The sequence below is a fragment of the Lissotriton vulgaris genome, chromosome 3_1 (assembly GCF_964263255.1).
Source record: "Lissotriton vulgaris chromosome 3_1, aLisVul1.2, whole genome shotgun sequence".
NCBI lineage: Eukaryota > Metazoa > Chordata > Amphibia > Caudata > Salamandridae > Lissotriton > Lissotriton vulgaris.
The window spans coordinates 1,042,503,967-1,042,531,815 of NC_141689.1; the positions used below are offsets into that span (position 1 = coordinate 1,042,503,967).

A 27,849-nucleotide genomic window follows, 5' to 3' on the forward strand; every position below is an offset into this window, starting at 1 on the left:
GGCATTGAGTATAGTAAAAGAATATACATTTGTGCTCGATTTACATGCTTTGCAATTTTTCATGTCACAAATCCAGCTGTTCTTATTACTCTCCTCCTATCCTGGTGACTAGAAATCCTGTTTCTACATAACATGTCTTTAAGGGATTTACTCCTGAAGGAGATTTTGTAATGGGTTGCTACATACTTGGAGATTATATCATGAGTGTGTTACACATGCCAGTGTTTCTGTAATACCCCACTGACTTTATTGGCTTGTTTGCTATACTCAGTCATGAATCTGATGGATTAAATGTCACTTAGAGTGTTATCCCTAGAAGCGAGAAGAGCATTTCTTTTCAATTTTCCTACCTTCGCATCAGCTGTTTTAAGGGTCTCAGGACTGTATCCCCTCATGCGAAACCTGTCTATCATTTTCTTCTTTTCTGTCTCAAATTCGGCATTGTTACTACAGTTATGGCTGGATCATATGAATTCCCCATAGGGACTGCTGTAGACTAAATTTCTAAGGCGGATCCAGGTAGCATGTAGTATGCTGTTGTCAGCGATGACTTTACGGAATAGCTTATTCTCGATTTGGGAGTTGTTGATCATGAGTTTTAAATACAGAAATTCAAGAATATTTTCATGAATGTTACTAGAGAAGCTTTGGTTCGCATCATTTTTGTTAAGTTCCTCAGCTAATTGGAGAGCAAGCTGTTTGGAGCCTTTCCAAATAATGAAAATATCATCAATGCAGCGGGCCCAGAGTGCTACATGTTCATCATAAAGTTGGATGTTAGCCACGTTTTGTGCCTCCCACCTTCCCTTGTAGAGACATGCATAGCTGGGAGCAAAGCAACTCCCCATTGCAGTGCCCGGGGTCTGCCGATAGTGCTTGTTATCAAACATGAAAAAGCACTGACTCTACATTCTCGAAGCACACAAACTGCAGATTGACTAAGTAGGTAAAATATTCTTTATTTTTTGGCAAGGTGTTTTTTTTACCATTCAGTGATGCCATCTTTCAATGTTTTGAGTCATTGACTAAACAGACCCATTTTCCTTCTGCTATCCACAGAGCTGTAAACAAGACATACAGAGTAATCTTGATTTCTGCTCTCAATAGTATTTCCAGCTGTAGGCTCTATCCACTGTTCATTCTATAGTATGCAGTTGAAAAACGCCTGAGGGTTTTACTTGAATACAATCTAGCTATTTCCTATTGAGCAACTTTATGAAATTTGTATGTTGGTGCTATATATACGTTTTAGCTTTGGTTTGCAAGATGTGTGGAGAAATTATCATAAGAATGTCTTTATTTTGGTCTCACTCTTTACATACATTCCAAAGAGTGCACCTTTAAGAAATGCATAACAGCTTAGCAACAGCCTTCCCCTCCTGAAAAATGTGAAACCTTTCCTACCTCTCTCTACCTGAGATCAACATTGCAAGCTTTTATCCTCTCCCACCTGGACAGCGGCAAAACTCTGCTCAACCAGACTGTGCTCTGATCATAATACCATCGCTGAAGGGCTTTCAGCTCACTTCTACTCATCTAGTCAAGGGCCTTAAACATTCAACCGCTCTGTCCCAATCGGCAGGAACTTCACAGACTCTGCATCATATTCAAGAGAAGCTGTAGAAATAACATTCAAATATAACTGCCAAATATGTTTGCCCTCCCTGTTGAGTCAGCTACACTGGAGACAATGAAACGACTTTAAAGCAGGTTTTCTTCACATGGGCTTTCAGGATCTTTGGCACCATCTCCATCGCATTAGACACCTCTTTACACAAAGCTGCCACCTCTCCCAATGGCTTCCCCTCCTCTCCTCTTTTCTTATTATTGTGCATTCGACCCTCACCCTTCTGCTCAATGCTCTTTTGCTTCCCTGCTAGATGTGTGCTGTACAAGTACTCGTTCACATATATATGACTACAACATGTATGAAAAGAAATTCTAAATCGTATTTAACAATGCAACATTTTAAAAAACTCTTGCCTATCATGTTATGGATAACATTTCAAAATGTTAGCCTTTGTTAACACACTGTATTATATGTTCTGACTTTTGGGAAAAGGGTGTTTCAAGAGGAAAGGGATGGTTTTCTTAAAAATAGTCTCACCCCTGAGAAAGAAGCCATTACATTATTGTGCAGTCTCCCACTTTTCTCTCCCCAGTCTCACAAATGTTGGCTGGACAGAGTGACAGGCTATGAGAGGCAGAAAGGATGAAGCTGTAGAGAGAGACAAACACTTATGGCAAGGAAATCCGGACCTTTATAGAAAATAAGAGGAAGTAGAGAGCAAAAGCAGAAACATTTAGACAAAGTTGAAAGAGCGAATCTAAATTAAATTAAATGAAAGGTCAATCTTCTAATCGGTTCCTAGGTACAGCTTAGATAGAGCCCTGCAGTAGTAACGTTACTGCACAGTATTACTGTGAGGTTGGGGTTAATGCTCTAAAAATGAGGAGCAGCATGTGCAGTTTGTTTTGTAGGTTTTCCACTTTACCACATGAGTTTAGTTTTGGAACTCAGTCACAGAATTATTGTAATTTCATACCATATTAAAACGAATTTCAAGGTTTGCTGCCATGGCAGATACGTGCAGTACTTGAATGCGTCATATTTCTGACACCCATTCGTATCTCGAAAGACTGAAAGAGAGCAAAACGTTTTAAGTAACAATGCTCCTTCTCTTTGAGCTTGGTCATATGCTCCAGGAGAATCTATATCAGAATAAATGTTATCATATTAGGCAGTACCCTTACCTTTCCAATATTATTCGACAGTACTGAAAGTAAGTATAATATGAGATTGTGTAATCCCCGAATAGATGCCAGTCTCTAATTTCTTTATAATCTGCGACTTGTGACACACCGATTATAAAGGAAAGGTGTCAGAACTCGACTATTATAAGTTGTTACAGTTGAGCTCTGACTTAACAATGCCTGCTGCCAGAGGCAGCAGCTGAGATGAAAGGCAGGTTGGGTCATGGAGCACAAATGATGCAGCTGTTTAAAGCAAGGAAAACAGATCGTTGCTTCTCTCTCTTCTGATGTATTTTTTAGCTCACAGTGACAAGCAGAGAGAACATGTTAATTCTTTGGACTAATTCGATCGAGAAAAGCTAGAATCTTTCTGCATGTTGCTACACATTCCTAGGTAGTGCAGCTTTTTTAATTTTATTAAACTTACTTTTATTGAACTGTTTCCAATATCTGTTTGTAGCAAATAAATTACGTTTTTTGTGTTTCGTTTTGCACTAGAGGTTTTATTTTTATTCTTCATGTTTGCAAACACACTCAATCGTTCACATGAATGAGTCGCGCACCAAGGTTTTGAAGTGGTTTGTGGCAAAGGTGAGGGTGGGACTATGTATTATATAAGATAAAGCACCCCCTGGCGTACATGATACGAATATTACATGTCACATGGCATTCCATAACTCGTCCTTCGGTAATGTGCACAGTAAAGCCAAATTAAAGTTGTGCTAAACATATTATTTCTTTCATACCCCAGATTGTAGAAGGGAAAAACCCAATTAAGCAGGCCATGTCTGAAAAGCCATTAAAGAATGGGGAATGTGACAAGGTAAGGAGTTTTTTTCAACAACCTAATCCGTTATTTTATCAAAATGGGCTGGCTGGACTGCTTTATCAAATTAGCTTTTTTTCAAAGCAGAGCTAGACTGCTACTTTGTCTTACTAATAATTTCACGGTCATGTGCATTATCAGGCTTTCTGCAGTGCTATGCTAGCTTTGCATAGCCCAGCGCTATGAAAAGACCTTTGCCCAATGTGCAAATTGGATGCAAAGAGGATCAGAGGGCTTACCTCATTATCATTAGATCAGCAGTGTCTCATTTCACCAACTTCAAAAGAAGCCTGGAATTGAAGCATGCAGTGTTCAGCTGTCTGTTGCTTTCTTCAGTTGATATTGGCAGCTTGAACATGCTCAATAGAAGGTGTTGGAACTGAACAGTTTTTACTTTGTGAATGATTTCGCCTACACTTGGCTTTCAGTACCAGGCTTTGGCTTAGTAGGTGAACATGTCGACCTGTTGTGTGTTTCCTGCATGGCCCATTGTTGTTTTCAGTATGTTAGTCTGTGGACGTTGTAGGTCGCTTCTATTTTGCACACGTTATTATTTGACACGCTTTGCAAATGGGCAGATTACATAGATAAAGGCAGCTGCATTGCGCAATAATATATTTGCGAATTAATAATCTTTTTTATGTGTAATGTATGTATCTAAATAACTCCAGATATTGCAGTTGCAGTCTGCTTTGAAAGTTAGGATCTTCTAAAGTATTTGTTTTCACATTTCAGGCGTATCTAGATGAGCTAGTGGAGCTTCATAGAAGATTAATGACTCTCCGGGAAAGACATGTACTTCAACAGGTGAGCAAAAACTATTCAAGAAAGCCCATGCCACCATCAACAGACTGTAGTGTTTGTTGTCATACAGTGACACTATTAACACCAAGAACCTTGTATTCCTGCTAAAAACAAATATACACACTTATTGTGTATCATATTCCGTTAAGTGATCACCTTCCATTAAGTATCAACATCAGACTTCCAACGATGTCAGAGCAGCAACCTAACCAGCAAATAGTATGGACCAGAACATAACGCTGGGGAAATTAAATGGTTATTCTCTCCGATGGTCTAGCTGTAATGAAGACGAGCTAAATAAACAAATTGTAATGAAGGCCTATAAATCAATCTTCGCTTGTCTGAGGTAAACTACCTCACACGAAGATATACTTTCAGCATTCTCTGAAATCATTGCAGTCATTCAAAATTTGTTAAGGTAGAAAGTAAAGAAGCACACACCCGCAGACAGGGCTGGTTTGATACCAATTGCACCAAAGCTTATAAAAACTTAAAAGACGACCCTACATAAAACTGAGAGGGATAAGGAGGAAATTAGAGAACGCAGGAAGGAGTATAATCTAGCATGAAGTACTAGAAGAAGGGAACTAAAGGAGAACGCATGGGTTACCCTTCATGAAGCTTCCCTAAGGAAAGATAATGCTTCATTCTGGCAAGCAGTGAATGCACCTTTATTTGGTGAATTAAAGAACCCGTCATTAGCGGTGGCAATAGAGGAGCAGAAATTGATTGATTTTGTTTTTCTAGCGTGTATAGCATACAGGGGGACGCCAAAAGGGACAGTCTCCCTTTCAATCAACAGGGGGGTTGTTCCCAGATCTCCCTACTAATTGACATACAACTTCCACATGAGAAAGTGATCGGGGCCATAAATGCCAGCAAAAGCAGAAAGGCCCGCGTCCAGACGGGGTGCCCGTCAATTTATTTAAGTCTATTCCCCCCGCTGTGGACACCTTTAATAAGATGGGTCCTCCAAGCCTGCTGTGCAAAGGGCTTTAAGACGTGGACAGAGTCAATAATAGTACCTATTTTTAAGAAGGGGGATCGGGAAACCCTGCTTGCTATTGCTGATCTCCTTATTAGATTCATTGATGAAGGTTGCAGGTAGAATAGTTCTAAATGGTCTTCAAGCCGGGTGGAGGAATCTAATGTTTTAACTGATGTCCAGTTCGGCTTTAAGCAAGACCTAGGGACCACTGAGCAGGTTTTGAATCTTAGTCTTTTAATAGGTAAATATAACCAGGCAAAACTAAAGACATTTTATTTAGCATTTATGGATCTCACAGTTGCTTTTGACTGTGTTATTCATTGTAAACTTTGGGAAATCCTGGTGGAATTAAAAATGGACCCACTATTGATAGTTTTTAAGACAGTTACATAGTGGGGCAACCTCTAAGGTTTGTTACGGAACCAAGGGGGAATGTACGGCGTCGTTCAAAGTAGAGAGGGTAGTCAGGGCTGCGTCCTTGCCCCATTCCTGTTTGCACTCTGTACAAACAACTTGGAACAGGCAATGGTGGCAAGTGCAAGCGATCCACCGTACATCAACAAATGACTGATAGTCTCCATTCTCTATGCAGGCAACGCAGTACTGATGGCCCGTACACAGCTGGGCCTACAAAGAGCCCTTACCTCCTACACTACCTTTATGGACACCTTGGGATTAAAATTAAATTTAAAAAAAACCTATATTAGGAGTTGTGGTAAAAGGAGACCGAAATGCACGAGCCTACCCCTTGGGGAAAGCAGGGTGAATTCCACTAAAATGTCTACATACCTGGGGATCTTGAATAATCTTGGCTTAGAGGCTGTTAAAAGCAGGAGTCTTCTTTTTATGAAATCAACTGCAACGGTCTCTAACTTTGCAAAGAAACTAGGAAAAAGGCCCAGAGATACTGCTTAAGATATATAAAGCCAAATGTGTGAGTATTGCTATCTTTGGGGCATGTGTGTGGGGTTTTGGTGACACTGACTTTATAGAGCGGGTTGAAAATGCTTTTTTAAGGTTCATTTTAGCTGCAACCAGCACTACTCCTGTTTATAATGGTCACGATGAGCTGGGCATTCCGTATATCGCAGATACCATCAAAGCCAAGCCAGTATTACTCTGGCACAGGATTTGGACTTTGACCAAGATCCTTTGGTTGAAATACATAACAAGCATTAAAAATGCAATAGGTCTCGCCTTTTATTAAGTTAAAGCCATTCGCTGTGCTATACAATACCATTAGCAAAGCAAATGGCTTTAAATTAACCAAAGGGGAGATCTGTTGCATTTTCCATGCTTGTTTCCATTGTTAATCCAGAGCGTCTACCTGTTAGTGAGTTTATGGTGGCTGCCCCTCATCCTCGTGCACTTGACTCAGCAGTAAAGTGTTTGACTTGAGGGTAGAGGTGGTCTTCTCTGATTTGCCTCAGCCATCAGATTGTAGATCATGTCTTGTGTTTATGTGCCTAGGGTTAGAGACCAGCGACTGCCATCGAGTCACAGGAGCCATTACAACGTGTACAAGTGTCTCCCCTTACGCATGCAGCCCGGTGCACCCACCCCCTTCAGCCGTTAAAGTGGGGGTGTATGCCCCCTCGGCTGTGCTGCTTCAGTGACTAGCATTGCTCTATGTAGACCATGTTAGGCTGCTTTAGTGTGGGCTCTGCGGGTTTCTTTAAAAGACCTGCAGAGCTCAAATGTGATTGAATTATTAAATTGTTCATTTCCAACAACTAGTCTGCGTCCCTGAAAAGTCCATTGACCACTTCTTGTCCAGATTGTTTTGCTTTTAAAAGTTATAGCAAAGGCACAGAACAGTATTGGACTAGTCTGGAGAAAGCCACAAGATTTGCCTCCCTGGGCACATCCAACTTCCGCTGTTCTGGCGCTCTGCCAGGGTCGGGGATTTGTGTACCAAACAGCTGCTCTACTGTACAACCTTTGAAAGGCGTGACGCAACACCTCAAACTTCAGTAGCGGAAAACTTTCCGGATACCCCGGAAGTCGATCACATTTTTTTCGTAGTTTCAAACAGACTAAGGGAATGGTGCAACCGTTATTAGCTTAAAAAACAAGCATTGGCAAAGCCAATATGTCTTGTTTCCATTTCGAGTCCAGTTTGAATGAACCATTAAAAAAAAAACACGGCTACAGTAGAAACGCTATTATAAAGGATTGGTTTGCTTTATACAGTGCACCTATGGGATAAATGATGTAATGTGCGGCAATTCAGAGTACTTGTGGGGAGTAAAAGCCCCTCATGTGATGTAATGCAGTGATTCCATTGGAGTGACATGATACCAAATTGCCATGGATAGCATGAGAAGAGCGAGAGATACTCCCCATGGCGCACTGAAGCCCCACTTCAGATATATTTTAAAGAGCTGGTTACAGTAGGTAACGCATGTGCGCTGTTCAGTGAGACCTATAAGTAGTTTTCCTGTGAATGAACCGATAGACGTGTAACTGCAGAGGGACCGCCCGCTCCTCCGTACGATATATACATTGCTGCATCCATGTATATCTTGTCTTCGGTGTGTTCATGTGAAACATTACAGAGTTTTAAATGGTTGTACAAACGAACATGATTGCTGCTTAGCAGTGAAATAACATACAGATACACGATTACAGCCACAGACAAATTATTTTGCTGTACAGGCTGCCTCGTGTGCTCCAAAAATGATTGTACATAGCCAATGCGCCCATAACAAGTGTATTCATCTGATTGCTACTAATTTACATAGGGCAGTGCGAATATAATGTATTTCACAGGCGTTTTTATGTATCGCTTGAGGTGGTGTGTGATGACGCTATACCGTGCGGCAGCCAGTAGTGTTGAAGAATGAAAATATCCCCATGTAGGGTACATTCAAGACACCCTTCTCAGAAGTGCTCGCCTCACAAGCAGCAAATGGTGACCCCACTTTCAGTTTTTGCTTTTGCTACCTAAGCGAAAAGTTGTGTAAAGGAAAGAAATAGATGTTTTTTCTATTTCTTTACTTTTGGTATAATCGCGGTACCCGCACTTTACTTGTAACATTTAAAATAAAGTGCGGGTGCCGCGTTATACCAAAAGTAAAGAAATAAAAAAAACATCTATTTCTTTACTTTTGGTATAATCGCGGCACCCACGCTTTACTTATAATGTTACAAGTAAAGCTTGGGTGCCGCGATTATACCCAAAGTAGCTTGCCAGGACGTAGAATTTTCTGTTTTCTGCCATCCCACTTGGATGGCCTCGGCCTGCTCGCGTAAAAGGTTTATTATCTTCTTTATGAAATACAGCCTTATTTATTATGCTGTCTAAAAGGTTATGATAGACATGTGCTATATTTGGGACTTTCCATCGATTAATTAGCTATCCAAATAGGAATGACTGGTCAAGAGAGGCTATGCTGCTGCCCCTGTGATTACTTATCCCCACAATCTACAATTCACGTGGTCCTTTTTTGTAAACTATATGCAAAAGAAAGAGTGAGATGGATTGTGCCCCTTTTGAAGGCAAGGGGCTGGAGGCAATGCCGACCGGCCTTCCTATACTTGCAATTACTGGATAGCTTTTACAGTGGTAGTGTTAGTGCAATGGCTAGTTTTTAAAAAAGTGTGCAGAGTCAGGTAGATTGTTAGGGTGTAATTGTCACAATTTACCAAATTTGAGTAAATTGCGAACAATGGTATCTCAAGTATTGTAAAATGCATAATATTTTCACCCCTTCTCTAAACAGCCGAGTTAAATTTACTTCCTTGACCCTTTTTAGGGTAGATGAATTTTTGGAAATACTGAACCATTTTATGTATTTTAAGAGTGTTTTATTATGTTTGAACTGTTATCTGCTTTTGTGATTTGATATGACTAAAATCGAATAAAGACTACTTTGATTGTGTATCATATTGCGTTTTGCTCTTGCTAAAGGTTTTACACTTGCTTCACCTTAACAGTAGTTTTGCATCATGAATCTTTTCTGGATTCACTATGCTGTGCATTATTCCGCCATCTAGTGGTTGGGTCCGGAATTGTAGTGTTTCTTCTCTTTTTTTTTTTTCCATGGCCTGGTGGACGTCGACGTACCACCATTTGGTGTGCTTCTGTGAAGTCGACGTGCTTCCTCAGGAAGCTCCCACCTTTGGTCGCCATCTTCAGATTCTTTTTTTCCGCCATTCGGTCTGGATCAAGACGGAAGGAGCTCCAGAACTTTGAAGGGAAGAATGTACGAAAATTAACTAGAAGATCAGGAACACAACTTATCGACTCACCGGCCTTCGAGCCGGCGAACTGGGACGCATAGAAGAGGAAAAGAACACCTACATTTCGACGTTAAACAGAGAATGCACACACGGGGGATCCCTGGGCGCTGTAATGGACAAGACACCATTCAAGTTCTGCGACAGTTGCCACCTAGAGTACGCACAGAAGGACCAGCATCCGGTCTGTAACCTTTGCCTGCTGCTCAACCACTTCTCCGAAGACTGCAACGTGTGCTTGGCGTTCATCCCGAAGAACTTGAGGGAAAGGCAAAGGAGAGCGAATTACAACATGCAGGGTCAAGGACCACCACCATTGCTTCGAGACCTGGGCCTCTCCAGTGAGGAAGAGGACAACGTTGCCGAAGGGCCAGAGGGCGATGAGGATGTGCAAGTCTAAGCCGTCGATGCCGAAAAAAGAGCGCCGAAGGAGGTGAGAGAGACAGCGACTCAGAGACAGTCGACCAAGCCCCAAAGGAGTGACTCAGTTCTCAAAAACAGCCCCAGTGTCGAAAATTTCGGCGACCTCAGCAGTTATGTTCATGTTATGCTGATATTTTATATTTAACCATGTCCGTCCTTAGGGTCTCCTGGTGCTATGAAGACAGCTAGTGAATACAAGATGATATGCAGAATAGGAACACAGATGCAAGCCTGATTTCCTTATTAAATTGTTTTGGGTTATGCAACTCGTGTTTTCTGTGGGGTAATGTGGAAGATGAGTGCTTTCTAAAGGCTTGGATCTGAGGTGTGAAAACAATTTTCACCATGTGCTTTCTGTTCATGCTAGGTAGGGATGTGCAGCAGAAATGCATGTGAGGAGTGCACTGTTTTAATAGGAATGTGGAGTTTGGCCTAACAACATAGCACAATTGATCCATGGTTGCTACATGAGTGGAAGATGCAGGCCACCTTAAGTTCTACTGTCTTCTTCCCTGGGAGCCTGTGACCCTGACAGAGTAGATATGTGTTACTTAGAGTAGAGCCTCTATAGGCAAGGCTAGGTACATCTTGGAGGGGTACTGGTCCAAAATGCGAGAGCCAAAATGCGAGAGACATAGTGAGCTACAGAGTACTGGTTCTGTGGAGGGTTTTGATTAGGACGGGAAGAATGGCGCTCAAGCAGGTTCGCAGTAGAGTATGGGATGCAAATGATTAGTTACGGTGTTGCCAGGTCAGGGGAAACAAACCCAAGCAAACCCCTGAAAGTGTGTGAGTGCAGACCCACACTGTGAAATAGAACCAAGTACCGGGCACACGTTTAGAGTATTGGGTTTAGAGTTACAACCCACAGTTATGGTACTTCCTGTGAAAAAAATTGTGAGGGTCGACTCCAGAAAGTTCTTTTTGTTGATTTTCTTTTATCACATTCTCGAAATGGGTAAAGAAAGAAAAACCAGCCGATATGCGTTTCGTCACATGGGATTTAACCAGTGACTCTTCAGGGCTGTAAGATGAGAAGTAGTAACATGCGATGTATCGCTGGAATGGTGATAATTCCAACCCGGTCTTAACACAGGTTACTTCGTGAGTAGAAAATGTAGAACTCCGTCTTGCTTACCGGAAAGCGAGACAGAGCTATCAACCGACTGTCCTTAACCAACGGGACCTCTCGTAAGATGGACTTACCCTTCTGCTTACTGCTTACTGCCTTGGGACTCTGAATATTCGGGGTTAGTGACAGGCCAGACCTCCCCATTCACTTTATGTGGTGTTTGCTGTATTTTTCATTGTTCAAGTGTTTCACTTGTGCCATTTAATTATTTCTTCACGAGCACAACGTGTTCACTTTGCACTTAGTGCACAATTTTAAAGCATGGTTGAGGCTGCCTTATAATTTGTGTAGTTTAATGTGTATGCCTTTACTGTTAATACAACTGCATCTCATTTTCAAATTAGGACTGTGTGGTTGTGTCCCCCCCCCCCTCCTATTGATTCCCATTGAGACATTGTTGCATACTACGTCTACCCAGTGCTCTACTGGGACTATGGGTTTCTCCTGTGGTTAATGATAACAAACCTTAGTTCAGCTTACTCTAAAGAAAAGGAACTCTGTTTTTCAAACATGATATGCTTTCCTTACTACTTGCCTCAATAGTGTTCACAGGTGTATACATATCTTGCAATGGTCTAGTGTATTACCGGCAGTATACTGGATTCTACTTTTGCATTCAGTTGTTTTGCTGTCAAAGCTTCTGAAAGATTAGTAACAAAAAGCTTTCCATTCCTTGTTCAGGTTGATGTCAACCAATGTGTAGGTTACAAAAGTAATTACATTTTTTTAGGTTTGGAAGCATCTTTCATAAAGTTGAAAGAGGGCTGTCAATGTCCTATGCTTTCCTTAATCCTTGCCCCAATAGTGTTCACCCGTGTTCTTGCAGTGGTCTAGTGTATAACCGGCAGTGTACTGAATTCTACTTTTTATACAATATTTTTTTTTTCTGTCAAAGCTGCTGAAAGATTAGTAGCAAAAGCCTTCTCTTCATTGTTCAGGTTGAGGTCAACCATTGTGTAGGTTACAGTATTGACATTTAAAAAAAAAATCTTTTTATTGAAATAAACAAAAGAAAACATTAGCATCAGGTGAACAATAATTGACATCATTGCAAGGTTTAAATTGTCATTTGTACAGAAGCAATAATCACAATATAAGTGAAATTCGGGATCACAGGGATTCCTGTGTTTCCTCTCCCCTTTGTCGCGTCGGGGGTGTGCATATGTCACCACGATAAGTATTCCAGTTTCCCCAAATCTTTCCCCATTTCTCCGGACAACCCCATGCCACATACACCGCCCTTTCTCTAAACATGCACAAATCTAAATCTTCAGCCCATTTAGTAATCCGAGGTGGCATACTGGCTCCCCGCAGCTGTGCAATATTTCGCTTGGCCACCATACACACCAACGTTACACACTGTTTCAAATAACCATTCAAATCCGTGGGTTCCCATACATTCAACACACCTCCGTGCCTCTGGTTGTATCTCCACCCCCAGTACAACTTTAATCTCCTCGTGTATCACTGCCCAGAAGGTTTGTATCTCCGCACAGTGCCATAATATATGCATGAAAGTGCCAAGTTTCCCACAGCCACTCCTACATTCTCCGCTCATCGCATGTCCCATGTGCACTAGCCTAGGTCTGGTGATATATGACCTATGCAAGATCTTAAGCTGCACCAGTCGGAGCCTCATCTGAATTGCAACCACTTTAGGGGAGCGGACCGCCTCTACCCAGTCTTCATCTTCTTACTCCAGTCCGTCTGCTCCCCACGCTGCTTGAATACTCCCCAACGGGTCGCCCATATTGTTAACAAGCTTCCTGTAGATCAAGGAGATAGTCTTGTCAGGGATGTGTCCGTCTAACACTCTATCCTCGACAAGAGAAGCCTCTGGAAGCTCAGCATCTCTGGGTATGTGGGTATGAAGAGCGTGTCTAATCTGCCGGTACCGAAAGTATTCATTATCACTCAACCTGTACTGTTGTTTTAAGGATTCAAAGGTCTGCACACTGCCCTTCCCCCACACATCCTTAATCTGGCTGATCCCAATGAGGTTCCATTTATCAAACCCTTTAGATCTCGCCAAGCTCCCCAGCTTTTCGTAACAGAACAGTGGGGTGGCTAAAGTCAATCTTCCCTCCCACCCCAGACTTCTGGTTGCAGCGTGCCAAACTTGTACAGAATGTGCTGTCTGGCCCGTCAGCGGGAACCTCCCGGGTCTGGCATATAAGGCTTTCATAATATCTCCACCCGGTGCCTGTCCACGATCCATAGCATAGCCTGGATCCCCGGGGGGCCCGTAGACCACATGATTCACTGCCGCAAGATGAGAGGCCCAATAATATTTCCTCAAGTCCGGGAGGCCTATGCCTCCATTGTACCACGGGAGGGTTAACTTAACAAAAGCTATACGAGGCCTGCCTTCCCAGAGAAGCCGTCGCTGAAGTGCCTCAATCTCCTTAAAATATGAGATCGGCACTGGATCCATTGTGTTTTGTAACATGTACAAAAACCGAGGCAATGCCATCATCTTGAATAAGACACCCTCCCTAATAACGAGAGGGGAAGAGCCCTCCAACGCTCCTCATCCTTTGTAAGCCGATCCAAAGGAGACTTCAGGTTCTCATCATATCTCAACTTCGGGTCTAAGGATATATAGATACCAAGATACATAAATCCCCTAATTTCAATCGGGCATGACTGTGGGATTATAGGCGGCCCTCCCGACAAAACGAACAAGACCGACTTCGACCAGTTACTGGCAAACCCTGAGCATCTGCCAAAAATAGCCAGGACATCCAAAAAATTATTCAAGGATGCCCTGGGATTAGTGAGGTATAGCAAAATATTGTCGCATACAGCGAAATGTTGTCTTCCCAGTAAGATGTCCACCGCAGGCCACGTATCTACCGGTCCCACCTGACCCATGCCGCCAGAGGCTCCAACGCCAGCGAGAAGAGGAGTGGGGACAACGGGCAAACCTGTCTCGTGCCTCTTCCGAGGGAAAAATCAGCAGATTTACAATTATTAACAATCACTCTGGCTAATGGAGCGGCATACAGCAATCGAACCCAACCAATAAACACCGGGCCAAAGCCCAACTTGGCCAACACAGCAAATAAATAGGCACATTCAACCCTGTCAAATGCCATAGTGGCATCCAAGAAAACCACAACTGCTGGCTCCAGTATCTTGTGGGAGCCACTCAGGATCCCATGCAGCCTCCGCAGGTTCAGAGCCGTATTACGACGTGGCATAAAGCCAGATTGATCAGGATGTACCAAGGTCGTAATGACCTTGACCAATGGTAATGGTAATGGTAGTTGCATTTGTGAAGCGCATTATCACCCAGGGGTCTCTAAGCGCTGTACGAATACCGCTGAGGAACCCTTCCTGGTTTGTTCCTGTGAGGTGCCCACTCCTGGGCACCCCCAGGTGAAGCCAGGCATCCTAGCGTTGTTAGGGCCGGTGTGGAGATTAAGCAAGCTATTGCCCAGAGTTGCACCGTGGGACCCATGATTAGAGTAGGCACCGAGGCGAGAATTATCGGGTCCGAGGACATTGAGCCCAAGACCCTGCCACGGCGGGAATTGAACCCTGGTCCCGGGCCAGACTTCTGCATCAGGGTCTGCCGCTCTAACCAGTGAGCCACAATCTTGGGCTCGGCATTGAGAAGCGAGATGGGCCTATATGAGGAAGAAGACGTTACCAGTCTTATGAATAACCACTGTGTTTGCCACCCGCTGTTCATACGAAAGCTGGCCGACCTCGCTACTCTCTAGAAACATAGCCCGAATATGCGGAGCGATTTTATGGGCATTAAGTTTGTATAATTCAACCGGTATCCCATTTGGATCCGATGCCTTTCCAGACCTCATGCCACTAATCGCCTGTGCGACTTCATCGTCTGTGAAAGAAGAGTCCAAGTACCCCCTATTGTCTTCAGAGAGATTTGGCATGCAGATATCTTTAATTATTTCCGCATTTTCGGCCTCTGCAAAACCGCCCACCGAGGTATACACTTCTTTGAAGTATTCAGAGAATACATCTGCGATTTCCTGGGGATCCGTGACTCTGTCTGATCCCGACCCCTTTAACTCCGGCACCAACCTAGAGGCCATTTCGCCACGCTCTAACCAAGCAATTCGCTTACCGGCCTTGTCCCCATGTTGATAAATACGACTTTGCAGGGCCCAGTTATGAGAAATTGCCCACTCCCTGGCGAGGCCGTGGTATTCCTCTTGCTTTAACTTCAGTAAATGAAGGTCTCCCGGTACAGCAGACTCAGCGGCCCGCTCCTCTAATCTTACCACTTCCGCCTCCACCCTAGTCACTTCCTCCCTGATGTTTCTTCTTCCTGCTGGCAACCAGGGAGAGGACTTTACCCCTCAGCACCACTTTATAGGCTTCCCACAGTGTCTGCGCCGAGTCGGCAGTGCCCACATTTTCACGGAGATAACTGTCCGAAACCTGGAGTATCTCTTTCTTAGTGCCGGGTCCTGCAGCTGCCAAGCATTAATCGGAGCTACCCTGCCAACCATTGGTTGTCCGAGTTCAACCTGCATCCACGTCGGAGAATGATCCGAAATACCCCTACCAAGATACCGAACGTCTCGAACTGTGCCCACCATAGCAGCAGGTATCAATATGTAGTCCAACCTGGACATAGTTTTGTGCGCTGAGGACACATGAGTAAAGCACTTTTGAGTCGGGTTGTGGACCCTCTAGCTATCAATCAACCCCAGTGTATGAAATCAGGAAGCCACCTTTGCGAGGGGGCGCAAACTCTCGCCGGGTGCCGGTCCAGCCCCCCATCAAGTACTGCATTGAAATCTCCACCCAGCACCAGTAGCCCAACTGGCAGTGTCAGAAAACGGCACTCAAATCCCTAAAAGTAACGGACTGAAGGCCGGGCGGCACATAGATTGACAAAAAAGTAACATTCTTGCCTCCCAGCCGTCCCGAAACACCCACATATCTACCTCTCTGGTCTGACCAAGTGGGCCCGTATGTCTAACGGAAAGGAATTCTTTATTCGGATACCAACTCCCCCTGGAACCTGATGTAAACCCAGCATGTGCCACAAGTTTATATCCCCCTTTATGGAGTGCCATACAGCGATTCCCGACAAGGTGTGTCTCTTGTAACAACGCAACTTCTGGGGAATGTCTTCTGATTAGCTGATTTACCATACTTCTTTTTATCTTGTCACCCAGACCATTAACATTCCAGCTCAACACTCTTATCCCCGAACCCTGACTAGTACGTGACATTTACTCTACACCACTAGCTTCTAATTGCAAAGCTGTCACCTGACGCAAAGAACAAAAACATAACAAACCCCCAAACTGTGCATGCTTTAACCCCAAAAAAAAAACTGACCCTGGACCCCCCCCCCCACCCTCCCTGCACCCATGCTTAAGGCTTACGCCCATCCCCAACTGGCAGTGTGCCTGTCGACTCTCACTCAAACTCACACTTCTAACTAAATATAGTAACGGGGAGGAGAATCGATGTACCACGCCCCTCCCCCAGCTCAATGGCAAACAGTAATTCGGTGTTTCGGAGGCACCCTCCCGCTCCCCACAGCCCGCATATGCATTTCAATACTACAGCGGGGACCGCCCCTTGAATGACCACCGCCTGAGTGACTCAATCCCACTCTCCGCTTTCACTTGGCCTCCTGTCACTCGTCCTCTCTCCCCTGACCATGGTTCTCCGACTCAGTCGAGTGGAAGCAGTCTATCCAATCCGCCGCCACTTCAGAGTTGTCAAAGAACCATGTCTTTCCCCCCGCATCCACTCTCAATTTCGCCGGGAACATCATTCCGTATCGCAAGCCCTTGTCTCGCAGTTTCTACTTTACCGGAAGGAAGCTTTGGCGTTGTTTCTGCACAAGTTGTGTAAAGTCTGGAGAGAGGCATTTTCATACCGGAGGGGTCCCCCTGCACGGGCCGCCTGCAGTATCCCATCACGGTCCCTGAAGTTCAAAACTCTTGCAATCATCGGGCGAGGGGGAGCCCCAGGCCAGGGCCTACCCCCTGGTACCCTGTGTGCCCGCTCAATTGTGAAAAATTTTCCCAGCCCCTTGGGCTTAAGATGATTGAGAATTAGATCTTCAACAAACAAATCAGGGGCCGGATTCTCCGCCTTCTCTGGGACCCCAAGGATGCACACATTGTTTCGTCTGAGCCTCCCTTCGAAATCATCCAGCTTCCTATCCACCAGGGTCCAAGATGCTTTAAGATCATGTACCTCTTGCTGAAGTTGAGTTACATCCTCCATCAAACTAGCAGTTTTAATACCCAATGTTTTAAGCTTCTCATTTGCTTTAGTGAGATCTGCCCGGATGAGGTTAACTTCTATCGTCATTGTGTCCAATTTGCTATCAAGAGCCTCCGTTTTCTGCCCCAAGGTCGCCTGTACCCCTTCGATGGCTGCCATCACATCCGACCACGTTAGGCCCATCGGCGCGTCCGAGGAGTCTCCACTCGTCAATTGGGACCTTTTCGCCTCCACTGGTGATCCCCTAGGCATAGTATACCGATCCAGCTTGTTGGACTGGACCGGCTTAGGACCTCTTGATGATCGGGCATAGGCTTATCTGTATCTCCCCTGGCCGCCATAGTCCTTGCTCCCCAATGGGATTCGCTGCTACGTCTCCTCACCGCCACGTGGGTCGGAGTTTAAGTCCGACCCACCACAAGACCCACTATCACTGCCGCCTGGAGTTGGGCCGGCCAGATGGTATCTCTCACGGGGAACAGCAATCCATAAATTGGGATCAATCCACCAGATCACCACGCAGATAGCTCATAGACTGGTCGCGGCCTCGGCAACTCAGGGGCCATTCCAAAACACATCATATGCAGGGGTGTCCACCCATGTTTGATATGACCATCAGACCCATTTAGTATTTAGTTATGGGACAGTATGAATTACCAGGAAAGGTGTTATCAGAAGTCACGGTGTCCCCTCGACACCGCTCCGGTGACAGGATATTACCTGAAGTCTGATCTGGAGGAAGAGCTGTTTTCCCTGTCCTAGAATGTCTGAAAAAGGGGGGCAATGAGCAAGTTATTCCTGCAGGAGCAGTTGGCCAGACAGGATCATGTGGGCCATGCGAAGCAACAATGTCAGAGGTAGTCAGCTCAGTCAACACAAACTCGCCCCCTTCAGAGCCTGCCGCCCAGACTGGATCATCAGCACCTCTCACTAGCGGCACCACTGCCTCCAGGCTGTCTCCACACAGTACTGGGCGAGGGGGGGTAAATGAACAGTCCCGGCACCCCCGACCCCGCCGAGCACAGCCGCTCAAATCCACGGTTCTGCACGACAATTGCAGGCCGCCAGTGAACTCACCATACCGCGGCCACCAGCAGCGACGCTCCTCGTTTCCTCCCGCACCATAGGGCACTACTCGGGATCAGTTCAACTCCGGTCCCCGCCCCCTCCACGGGACTGGAGAGCAGCGCAGGATCTCTGCCGTACCCTAGCTAGCAGGTGAACACTGTCGGCGCCGACTTTGCCCCTTTTGACTTGTCGCTTCCAGAAGGTTTATTCTCAGTATGGGTGGGGGGGAGCCGGGAGGAGCACTCTCCGTTATGACGGACTCAACCTCACTCCTGCCGCGGGCTGGCCTGATCACCCCCGTCTGTCGGCTCGATACAGATCCACAGCCCTTCATTCTCTGGCTGCACACTTCAGCTTGTCCTCTCTGCCCCCCAGCCGCCGCCACACACTCCGCTCTGCTCCCCGTCACCACCGCGGGACCGGAGACACTTATAGGACCCTCGGCCGCCGTTGGTGTCCCGCACTCAGGCCACTCAATGAGGGCTGCACCCAGCACTCGGAGGGTGGGGCGGGGGCCAGGAAGGGATCGAGCGCCCCCAACCCCGTCGGAATCAGCAGCTCCTCTGCAGCGAGCTAGTCAAGCAGTTCCCGACCGCCAGCACCGCAGCGCCTCGGTCCTACGCTCCGACTCGTCCTCTACGTCCCCTGGTCTCTGCTCAGCACTCAATACTGCTCCGGTCCCTGTCTCCACAGCGGGACTGGAGACAAGCGCAGGTCTTCCAGCCGCACCTCGGTCAGCAGGTATCAAGCCAGTATAGAAGAGGGTCTGTTCTTGTTTCCCACTCGCGGGCTGGCCTGGATACTTCCGGTCACCGGCGCCGCTGTTGTTGCACTTTGCTGCGGCCAAAGATGACACTCGGGTCCCCGGGCTCGCCCGTCCCACGGCCGCAACTCCTTCTCGGCACAACTCCGGTCCCCGTCACTGCAACGGGACCGGAGAAACGGCCAGGACCTCAGCGGGACCTCAACAAGCGGGAGGCGCACTTAACTACCAGGATAGTCTACAGGATCACTGAGCTGGGGGGAGAGCCACGCGGAGCCGAGGTCCTAAGCAGCCATCATGCTCAACGCGTAGCTCCTCCCAAGTATTGACATTTTATTGTAGGTTTGGAAGCATCTTTCCTTAAGTTTAAAGAGGGGCGTCAATGTCCTTGCTGAATCTCTGCTTCTAAACTAATATTGGTACCAAAACTTGTGATATACTATTTTACTGTTTGGAAAACAGCGTCTTTCAGATTTGTGTTACTCTCGATTATTTCGGGAACTTTGATAAAAATATTTCTTTGCGAGAAGTTTTTTAATCATTCTACAATGTAGTATATCATTTTTAGGTCTTGCCTAGCGCAGAACGCATGCGCTGCTCTAGGAGATGACCTCTTGGAATCACTCCAGCTTCTCAGCAAACTAGTGCGTGTGGCTTTTTTTTGGGCACATATTGTATTGCCCATTGCATGTGGCTTTCAAAAATGAAAGCACGCAATTGGCCAAAGGCGGGTGCATGTCCCACCTTTCCCAGTAAATGTTTAATCCCACGGCCTACAGCTGTCAGGAGCAAGCAGTGGCGCGCACTGTGCCATCTGTTCTGGGTCATATTACAAAGCTTTCGCGGCCGCGTGGGTGCGCTATTTGGTATAACTTGTCACAGTCTAGTTGTCTGGAATGAGCTGCCTCCGGGCATGGCATCTGCTCGAGCTGCCACCAGCCTTCTCTTTCCCACCAAAACTTCTGACACTCATGTGCTAATGACCGGGCCTGGTACTTCGCACGCACCTGCAAACAACATGCCCCCGTCCTTTCGCACACTGACAAGTAATGAAAATGGGGTTCCGTACGGTGGATTCTGCAGGAAACTCGGTCACAACGTTCGACAGTCACAGATACGCTTCTCAGAAAGCACAGATGCTGCCTGCCCCGGTGCCTAGACACTAGTGGTTCCTGGTTCTAATCCAGCCAGGCCTGGGAGTTTCTGGTCTGTCAATGTGCCTTCTCATCTTTGCAGTCATGATGGTGTTCTCCTTGGCTTCCCCCTGCTCATGAACGCGACAAACGATTGAATGACGAGTGAAGAAAACCTCCTCAGCACAACTTGGGGTAGGTAGCCTTTTTGTGACGGATTCCATAACAAATTCTGTGTGAAAAGGAAACGGAACAAACAAATGCTGTTCCAGCGAGCTCCTGTCATAGCTACAAACAAGTTGTTGTTTTTCCTGTTGCAGAGCAGTATGGGTCCGTGTGGAGGGGTTGGTCTGGCACCCAAGTGCTGTAATGCAATCCAGCTGTGAACACGAACAAAAGCAACATTTATGTTCCAGGAGGCGCAGAATGTTGTCTGGGATAGATGTTACTCAGTGATAGCAATCAGAGGATGAAACAAGCATTGGAAATGCAATAGATCTCAGATTTATTTGAGTTTGAGCTAATGGCATTGTAAATGGCAATGTCTTTTAGCCATGTGTTATGGAGTGTATGTATGTGGTGTGTAGTGGAATTATGTGGGTTGGATTGGAATTGTAGCAATAGTGGCATGCTGTGCTTTAGATGAATATGTTTAAAAGTAAATGCACCATACTGCGATTGCTACAATAGTTAATTGTGGATGCCTTAACAATTGATGTGTGCACTGATCGCTGGTGGTGTGTGTGCCTGTTGGAAGCGTGCACTGCCGACTGGAGGTGTGTGTGCCTGGTGGAAGCGTGCACTGACGGCTGGTGGTGTGTGTACCTGGTAAAAGCTTGCACTGACGGCTGGTGGTGTGTGTGTGTGCCTGGTGAAAGTGTGCACTGACGGCTGGTGGTGTGTGTGCCTGGTGAAAGCGTGCACTGACGGCTGGTGGTGTGTATGCCGGGTGAAAGCGTGCACTGACGTCTGGTGGTGTGTGCCTGGTGGAAGCCTGCACAGACGACTTATGGTGTCTGTGTCTGGTGAAAGTTTGCACTGACGGTGTGGTTGTGTGTGTGTGTGTGTGTGTGTGCTTTCGTGTGTGCTTGTGAGTATGTGGTGGTGAGTGTGTGTGTAAGTTTGCACAGTGTGTGTGGTGGTGAGTGTGTGGTGATGAGTGTGTGGGGTCTTATGTGTGTGTGTGTGTGTGTGGTGGACGTACTTCGAGTTTTCGTACCCTGCACACTCTCACACTGCTCACCCTGCACACACTGCTCACCCTGCACACTCACTCAGTGCTCACCCTGCACACTCACTCACTGCTCACCCTGCACACTCACACACTGCTCAACCTGCACTCTCACACACTGCTCACCCTGCACACTCACACACTGCTCACCCTGCACACTCACACACTGCGCACCCTGCACACTCACACACTGCTCACCCTACACACTCACAATGCTCACCCTACACACTCACAATGCTCACCCTACACACACACTCTGTTCACCCTGCACGCTCACACACTGCTCACCCTGCACGCTCACACACTGCTCACCCTGCATACTCACACACTGCTCAGCCTGCACGCTCAGACACTGCTCAGCCTGCACGCTCAGACACTGCTCACCCTGCACGCTCAGACACTGCTCACCCTGCACGCTCAGACACTGCTCACCCTGCACGCTCACACACTGCTCACCCTGCACACTCACACACTGCTCACCCTGCACACTCACACACTGCTCACCCTACACACTCACACACTGCTCACCCTACACGCTCACACAATCTTCAACCTGCACGCTCACACACTGCTCACCCTACACACTCACACACTGCTCACCCTACGTAATGCGAAAAGACCTAGCTCTGCCCTTTGGCCTGTGTTTTAATCGTACAGTAGATTGTGAGTAGTTGCGCTTGATTGGTTGGGGCGTCCCCTCCTTTCTGCTCCCCTCACAGAGGGCCGGCTGCCTCCATGAAGCTCCCAAGACATGTGTTCAGCTGTTCTTTGTTTTAGCTCCTGTGTGTCAGTGCACCGTGTAAGCGCACAAGCATACCCTGCTCTCACTCTGCACTCACTCTGCACTCACTGTCACTCTGCACTCACTGTCACTCTGCACTCACTGTCACTCTGCACTCACTCTGCACTCAGTCACTCTGCACTCACTCTGCACTCACAGTCACTCTTGCACTCACTCTGCACTCACTCTGCACTCACTCTGCACTCACTCTGCACTCACTCTGCACTCACTCTGCACTCACTCTGCACTCACTGTCACTCTGCACTCACTCTGCACTCACTCTGCACTCAGTCACTCTTGCACTCACTCTGCACTCACTCTGCACTCAGTCACTCTTGCACTCACTCTGCACTCAGTCACTCTCGCACTCACTCTGCACTCACTCACTCTCGCACTCACTCTGCACTCACTCACCCTCGCACTCACTCTCGCACTCACTCTGCACTCACAGTCACTCTCGCACTCACTCTGAACTCACTGTCACTCTCGCAGTGACTCTGCACTCACTGTCACTCTGCACTCACTGTCACTCTGCACTCACTGTCACTCTGCACTCACTGTCACTCTGCACTCACTGTCACTCTGCACTCACTGTCACTCTGCACTCACTGTCACTCTGCACTCACTGTCACTCTGCACTCACTGCCACTCTGCACTCACTGTCATTCTGCACTCACAGTCACTCTGCACTCAGTCACTCTCGCACTCTGCACTCAGTCACTCTAGCACTCACAGTCACTCTGGCACTCAGTCACTCTTGCACTCACTCTTCACTCACTGTCTCTCTGCACTCACTCTGCACTCACTGTCACTCTGCACTCACTCTGCACTCACTGTCACTCTGCACTCACTCTGCACTCACTGTCACTCTCGCAGTGACTCTGCACTCACTTTCACTCTGCACTCACTGTCACCCTCGCACTCACTCTGCACTCACTGTCACTCTCGCAGTGACTCTGCACTCACTGTCACTCTGCACTCACTGTCACTCTGCACTCACTGTCACTCTGCACTCACTGTCACTCTGCACTCACTGTCACTCTCTGAGGCTATCTCAGGTGGTTCAGGCGATAGTGAGCACCACTCTAATAGTTGTAGGAGATATGAAATCATCTAAATTGTTGGTTGTGTATTGCAGCTGTTTAGTTATGATAGAATTAGAAACTAGAGGTACAGTGGCTTGATATACTGAGAACGAACTCCCCGCATCCGAATTGGTGTCATAGGTTCGAGTTTGAGATCGGTGTGAAATATGCGTGTTTCCTTTTTTATATGAAAAGTCTTACAGGTGCCGAATCCTTTTTAGCATTCTCTCCTACAGATTATCTGCCATATTGACTGCAGACAAGCTTAGCCCTGCCTTTAAATAATGTGTAATAGACGATTAGCCTGTAGAGAGAGTGATCCTGATTAAATCTACAGCAGATGAGACCAGTTGGTGCATATCTAAGAACCAGCATCCTCGTTGCCGCTTTGAGATGTGGTGGAAAGATTAGCAATAGCTTTAGCTCTTGAACCGGTCATCTGTGCAAGACTGACCCGCTTTTTTAATCCCGTAGCCTACCTGTTTAGTTGTCCAGTGTGGTTGCTTGGTACACTTTATATATTATCCTCATCCCGACCTTTGATATTGGTTTCAATATCAACATTGGGTGTATTGCAATAGATCTATGTAAAGCCTTTTTTCAGATTTCTCAGCCCCAGCATTGCTGTATTAGGAGAATTGCCTCGGTCAGCCTCCTTATTTGGGTGGATAGTACGTATATTAATTAAAATAAGTTTCTAACTCACAAAAACTAATTATAATATATCTGTGTGTTTGTGTCATACAAAAACATGCAATTAAAATGTACTTGAATTTAATTAGAAAACTGTTTTTTCTTTTCAGATTGTGAACCTTATAGAAGAAACTGGACACTTCCATATCACAAACACAACCTTTGACTTTGACCTTTGCTCATTGGACAAAACGACTGTCCGTAAACTGCAGAGTTACCTGGAAACATCCGGAGTATCCTGAGGTTACACCATGCGGCTGTGACATTGAAAAACATTAAATTAAAGAACTCTGCACGCAAGGTTCAGGATGATGCACCAGTGCAAAGGGAAAGAAAGGAGCATTCCTCACCTTTACTTTTGTTTTAAAGCCGTTCTTCGTCCCCAGGTACAGGAGATGAGCAGTGGCAAGACCTGTGAGCCCCAATTACATGGAAGAGACGTTCTGGGAGCGATTGCCTGGATAGCCTTGAAAGAGAAACTTTGGTTCAGTCAATGAGTGTGTATGCTGAGTATACCCAGTGTATTTTTTACTCAGCTGGATGAAATGAATGCATGGTGACACACAACTGCCTTATTTACATACCTGATCTATTTATTATTGCATACATGTACTCTTATGGAGGCACCGGCACTCCTAGATGTTACAAGCACTTGGGACACCGGTGATAGTTCTTTGAATACCGCAATATCATGGCTTTCGCAGACTCAGAAACCCAAGCCGAGTTCAGATGTTCTTTGACGCCGGCGTCAGACTTAAGTCCCATTGCCATAATGGTGGCTTCAGGAAAATGGAGGAAGCCAGCTGGTGAGAAGCAGAACCACTTGTCCGAGTCTTTTCCCACAATCGACCCCAATGAATTCTCCTAAATTAGATCAAAACTTTCTCTTCTACTATAAATTGGTATTGAACAACCAAAATCAGGAAAATGTCACCAAATGCAATGTTGTGACTTATTCTTGCCATAGTGGATGGACCAATCGGACAAAAAGTGAACTAAGTAATGCTGTATAATGTTCTGAATCCAACTGTGTTATGTCTTCATTATTCTTTTGTCTGTTTTATTTTGTGATATTGGGACAGAGATGTTGTGCAGGCGTATCAATAAACTAATTAGTAAGCCTGCATTCTAAAGTCAGACTTTAGAAAATCAATCTCAAGTTCCTTAAAATTGACGACTTCTCGGCATTCCTTTATGGGTTTTTACCATGAAAAGAAAGGTAAACAAAGGCTCTTTGTGTATTGTCCATTGACAATTAAAAAATGTTAGGCCTGTTCAATCCAAATTGTTCTTCATTGAAAACCGTTTTTGTACATGTTGTCAAGTCTTGATTCAATGGTTCTCAAGAGACATTAAATGCACAGTAAACCACTCTTGCTTCCAGAAGGCGTTCCTGCAATACTGAAAATTAGTATGTAAGTTATGAAGGAAATATTCAGTACATCATTTCTGCTCTGCCTATTATGAAATGTTGAGAGTGCGGAGACCCTCAGTCCACAACTATCCACATTGGGATTAGTTGCTGCCCATCCAACGAATAGCTGAGCTGGTTTTGTGCAATAGAAATGGAGATTGGACACCAAGACAGTCTCTTTTGTGCTATCCTGTTTAAAGCTGTAGTAGTAACCTAATTCATGAAATTAAGTGCACGCACTAGAGCACATCTAGCAACATCCTTTTTGTGAGGATTTGACAGTCGAGGCACTCAGATCAAAGATTCAACACCTACTGGTTCTCACCTGGGTTTCTTGAGAATTATTTGTCTTGCTTGATTAGCTAATACTTGCTATAGAGGTGATATCTTCTCTTATCCCTCTACAACTCCATTCAGTGCATATATGTCCGGACTAGCAATGTAAGTTACTTGTTGTTTTTGGTGTGCTAAGGGAGTTTAAATGTATGTAGTGTTTAGCTGTTTTCTTTAGAGCCTAATCCGAATTGAATTTGCAGACTCCCAGTGCAAAATTTGTATATATTTCTTTACGTCCAAAGAAATTACTTGTTTCTTTTTTAATGTAGTTTAAGCATGGAAGCCCTCAAATGGCTTCCAGAACAAGTGTACTTTCAGTAATGTTATGACTCTGAACGACGATTGGCATGAAACATACTTGAAACTTTACCTTGTTTAGTCCTCTTCTCAATGTGCAATTATTGTCAAGCTAAACATCTCCAGATTGCGTTCTGACGTTGGACGGTGACTGTGAAGATGTGTTTGTTTTGGTGTTCTTGTTGTGTTACTGTTCTTTTGGATGTGTTTCTAAATTCGTCTTGGACAGTTTATGTAGATACAACGCGGTCCTTCTGAATCTGGGTTCATGTGTATTGCAGGTTGATCGAGCATAACCCTGTTTTCTAAGACATTTTTGTGGGAACGCGCATGATTTTGTATAGAGACTGAAAAATTACAAGTTGGAATGTTTTCTATGACTTATAAAGTGCAAGGGCTTATTGAATGAATGGCTTTGTACAAAAGGACTGAAAATGCGATCTCCAAAAAGGCATTGGCCGCTATGTTTGTGGCTGTCAGAAATGACAAAAATGTGATCCATAAATCGTAGGTACAGGAGCGCACCATCTCTTGTGCAGATGACAAATAAATAGCCCATCTCATGTTGCTTATTCACGGGCCTCTTGGAAGGCCGAGGACAGGTACATTTGTAGGCTGTATTCTTTTAGGACCTTTGAGGTTCACTGCAAAATTTAGGTTAAAATGAGTCACTACACATTGCACTCACATTAAAATAAGTTTTAAATTACCTTATTTCCTCAGATTTTGTATGCCTAAACAAAATAAATCTTTTTGCAATTATGATCATGTTACTTACTGGGTCTCTTTTGACATTGCACGTTTAATGTATTCTTTCTTTAGAATAGTACTTGACTGTTACCGCAAATTAACCTTACCACAGTTATCCCTTGTATCCCCCTTGATTCAACCACAGAAATGTTCAACGTTTTATATGTTGTAATCCGTTTTAGGGTCATGATTATAAAGGAAGAGTCTGCAAAAGGTAAAAAGACACGACAAATTTTACATCGTTTCTGAGAGATGCTGCTGAAAATGGATGCTTAGTCTACTGAGAGCATATATGAGAGAAAAGCAAGCATATGGAGAAGTTGTACTGTTTTTAGGTTTCGACTACAGCAATGCTTTAGCAATGTTTGCTTATCGAGATTATAGTACGGCTTTGAAAAGTCTACCCAAAACTGCGGATCGGGTACAGTTCATGTGAGCCAGGGGCGTGCACATTGCCAGCCACATCGCACACCCACACCATTTGTCTGAGCCTCGGTATCAGACTTCAAAGGAAGCCGCTCCCCCGCCACCCAATGCCGCTCCCCCACCACGCAATGCAGGGAGCTTGTTTTTTAGGTCTCGCACAGAGACCTATTGGGGTGAAACCAGAAAGTTAAACCATGCGGATTGCGAGTGCGGATTTCCAACAGTTCACGTGAAATTACGTGACCCCAAGCACGCGCATTTCCCCACATCAAAGCCTCAGCCTCCCTCCCACAGGCTTCCCCAGCGCGCTTGCCATAATTGCATCAGACCCGACCTTACCATTTGCTCCTGTGCTTCCCCGCCCACTGCTTCACACTTGTCTTGAAGGCCACAGGCATCTGTTGCTTCCAGCATGCTCTCGGCCTCAGGAGTTTCTCCTCCCCCGCCCCCTGCATCACACTTTTCACGGCCG

At 45.6% G+C, this 27,849-nt stretch overlaps 1 protein-coding gene across 1 annotated transcript in view; it reads left to right on the plus strand.

Annotated features, from left to right (window-relative positions):
* Positions 1–26,966, plus strand: part of MLLT3 (MLLT3 super elongation complex subunit) — a 637,380-nt gene extending 610,414 nt beyond the window's left edge. The window contains exons 9-11 of the mRNA XM_086961453.1: positions 3,506–3,577; positions 4,316–4,387; positions 24,265–26,966. Coding sequence (XP_086817579.1) covers positions 3,506–3,577; positions 4,316–4,387; positions 24,265–24,396 — 276 coding nt within the window. The 3' untranslated portion in view covers positions 24,397–26,966. The remainder of the gene's footprint in view (positions 1–3,505; positions 3,578–4,315; positions 4,388–24,264) is intronic.
* Positions 26,967–27,849: the final 883 nt, after the last annotated feature.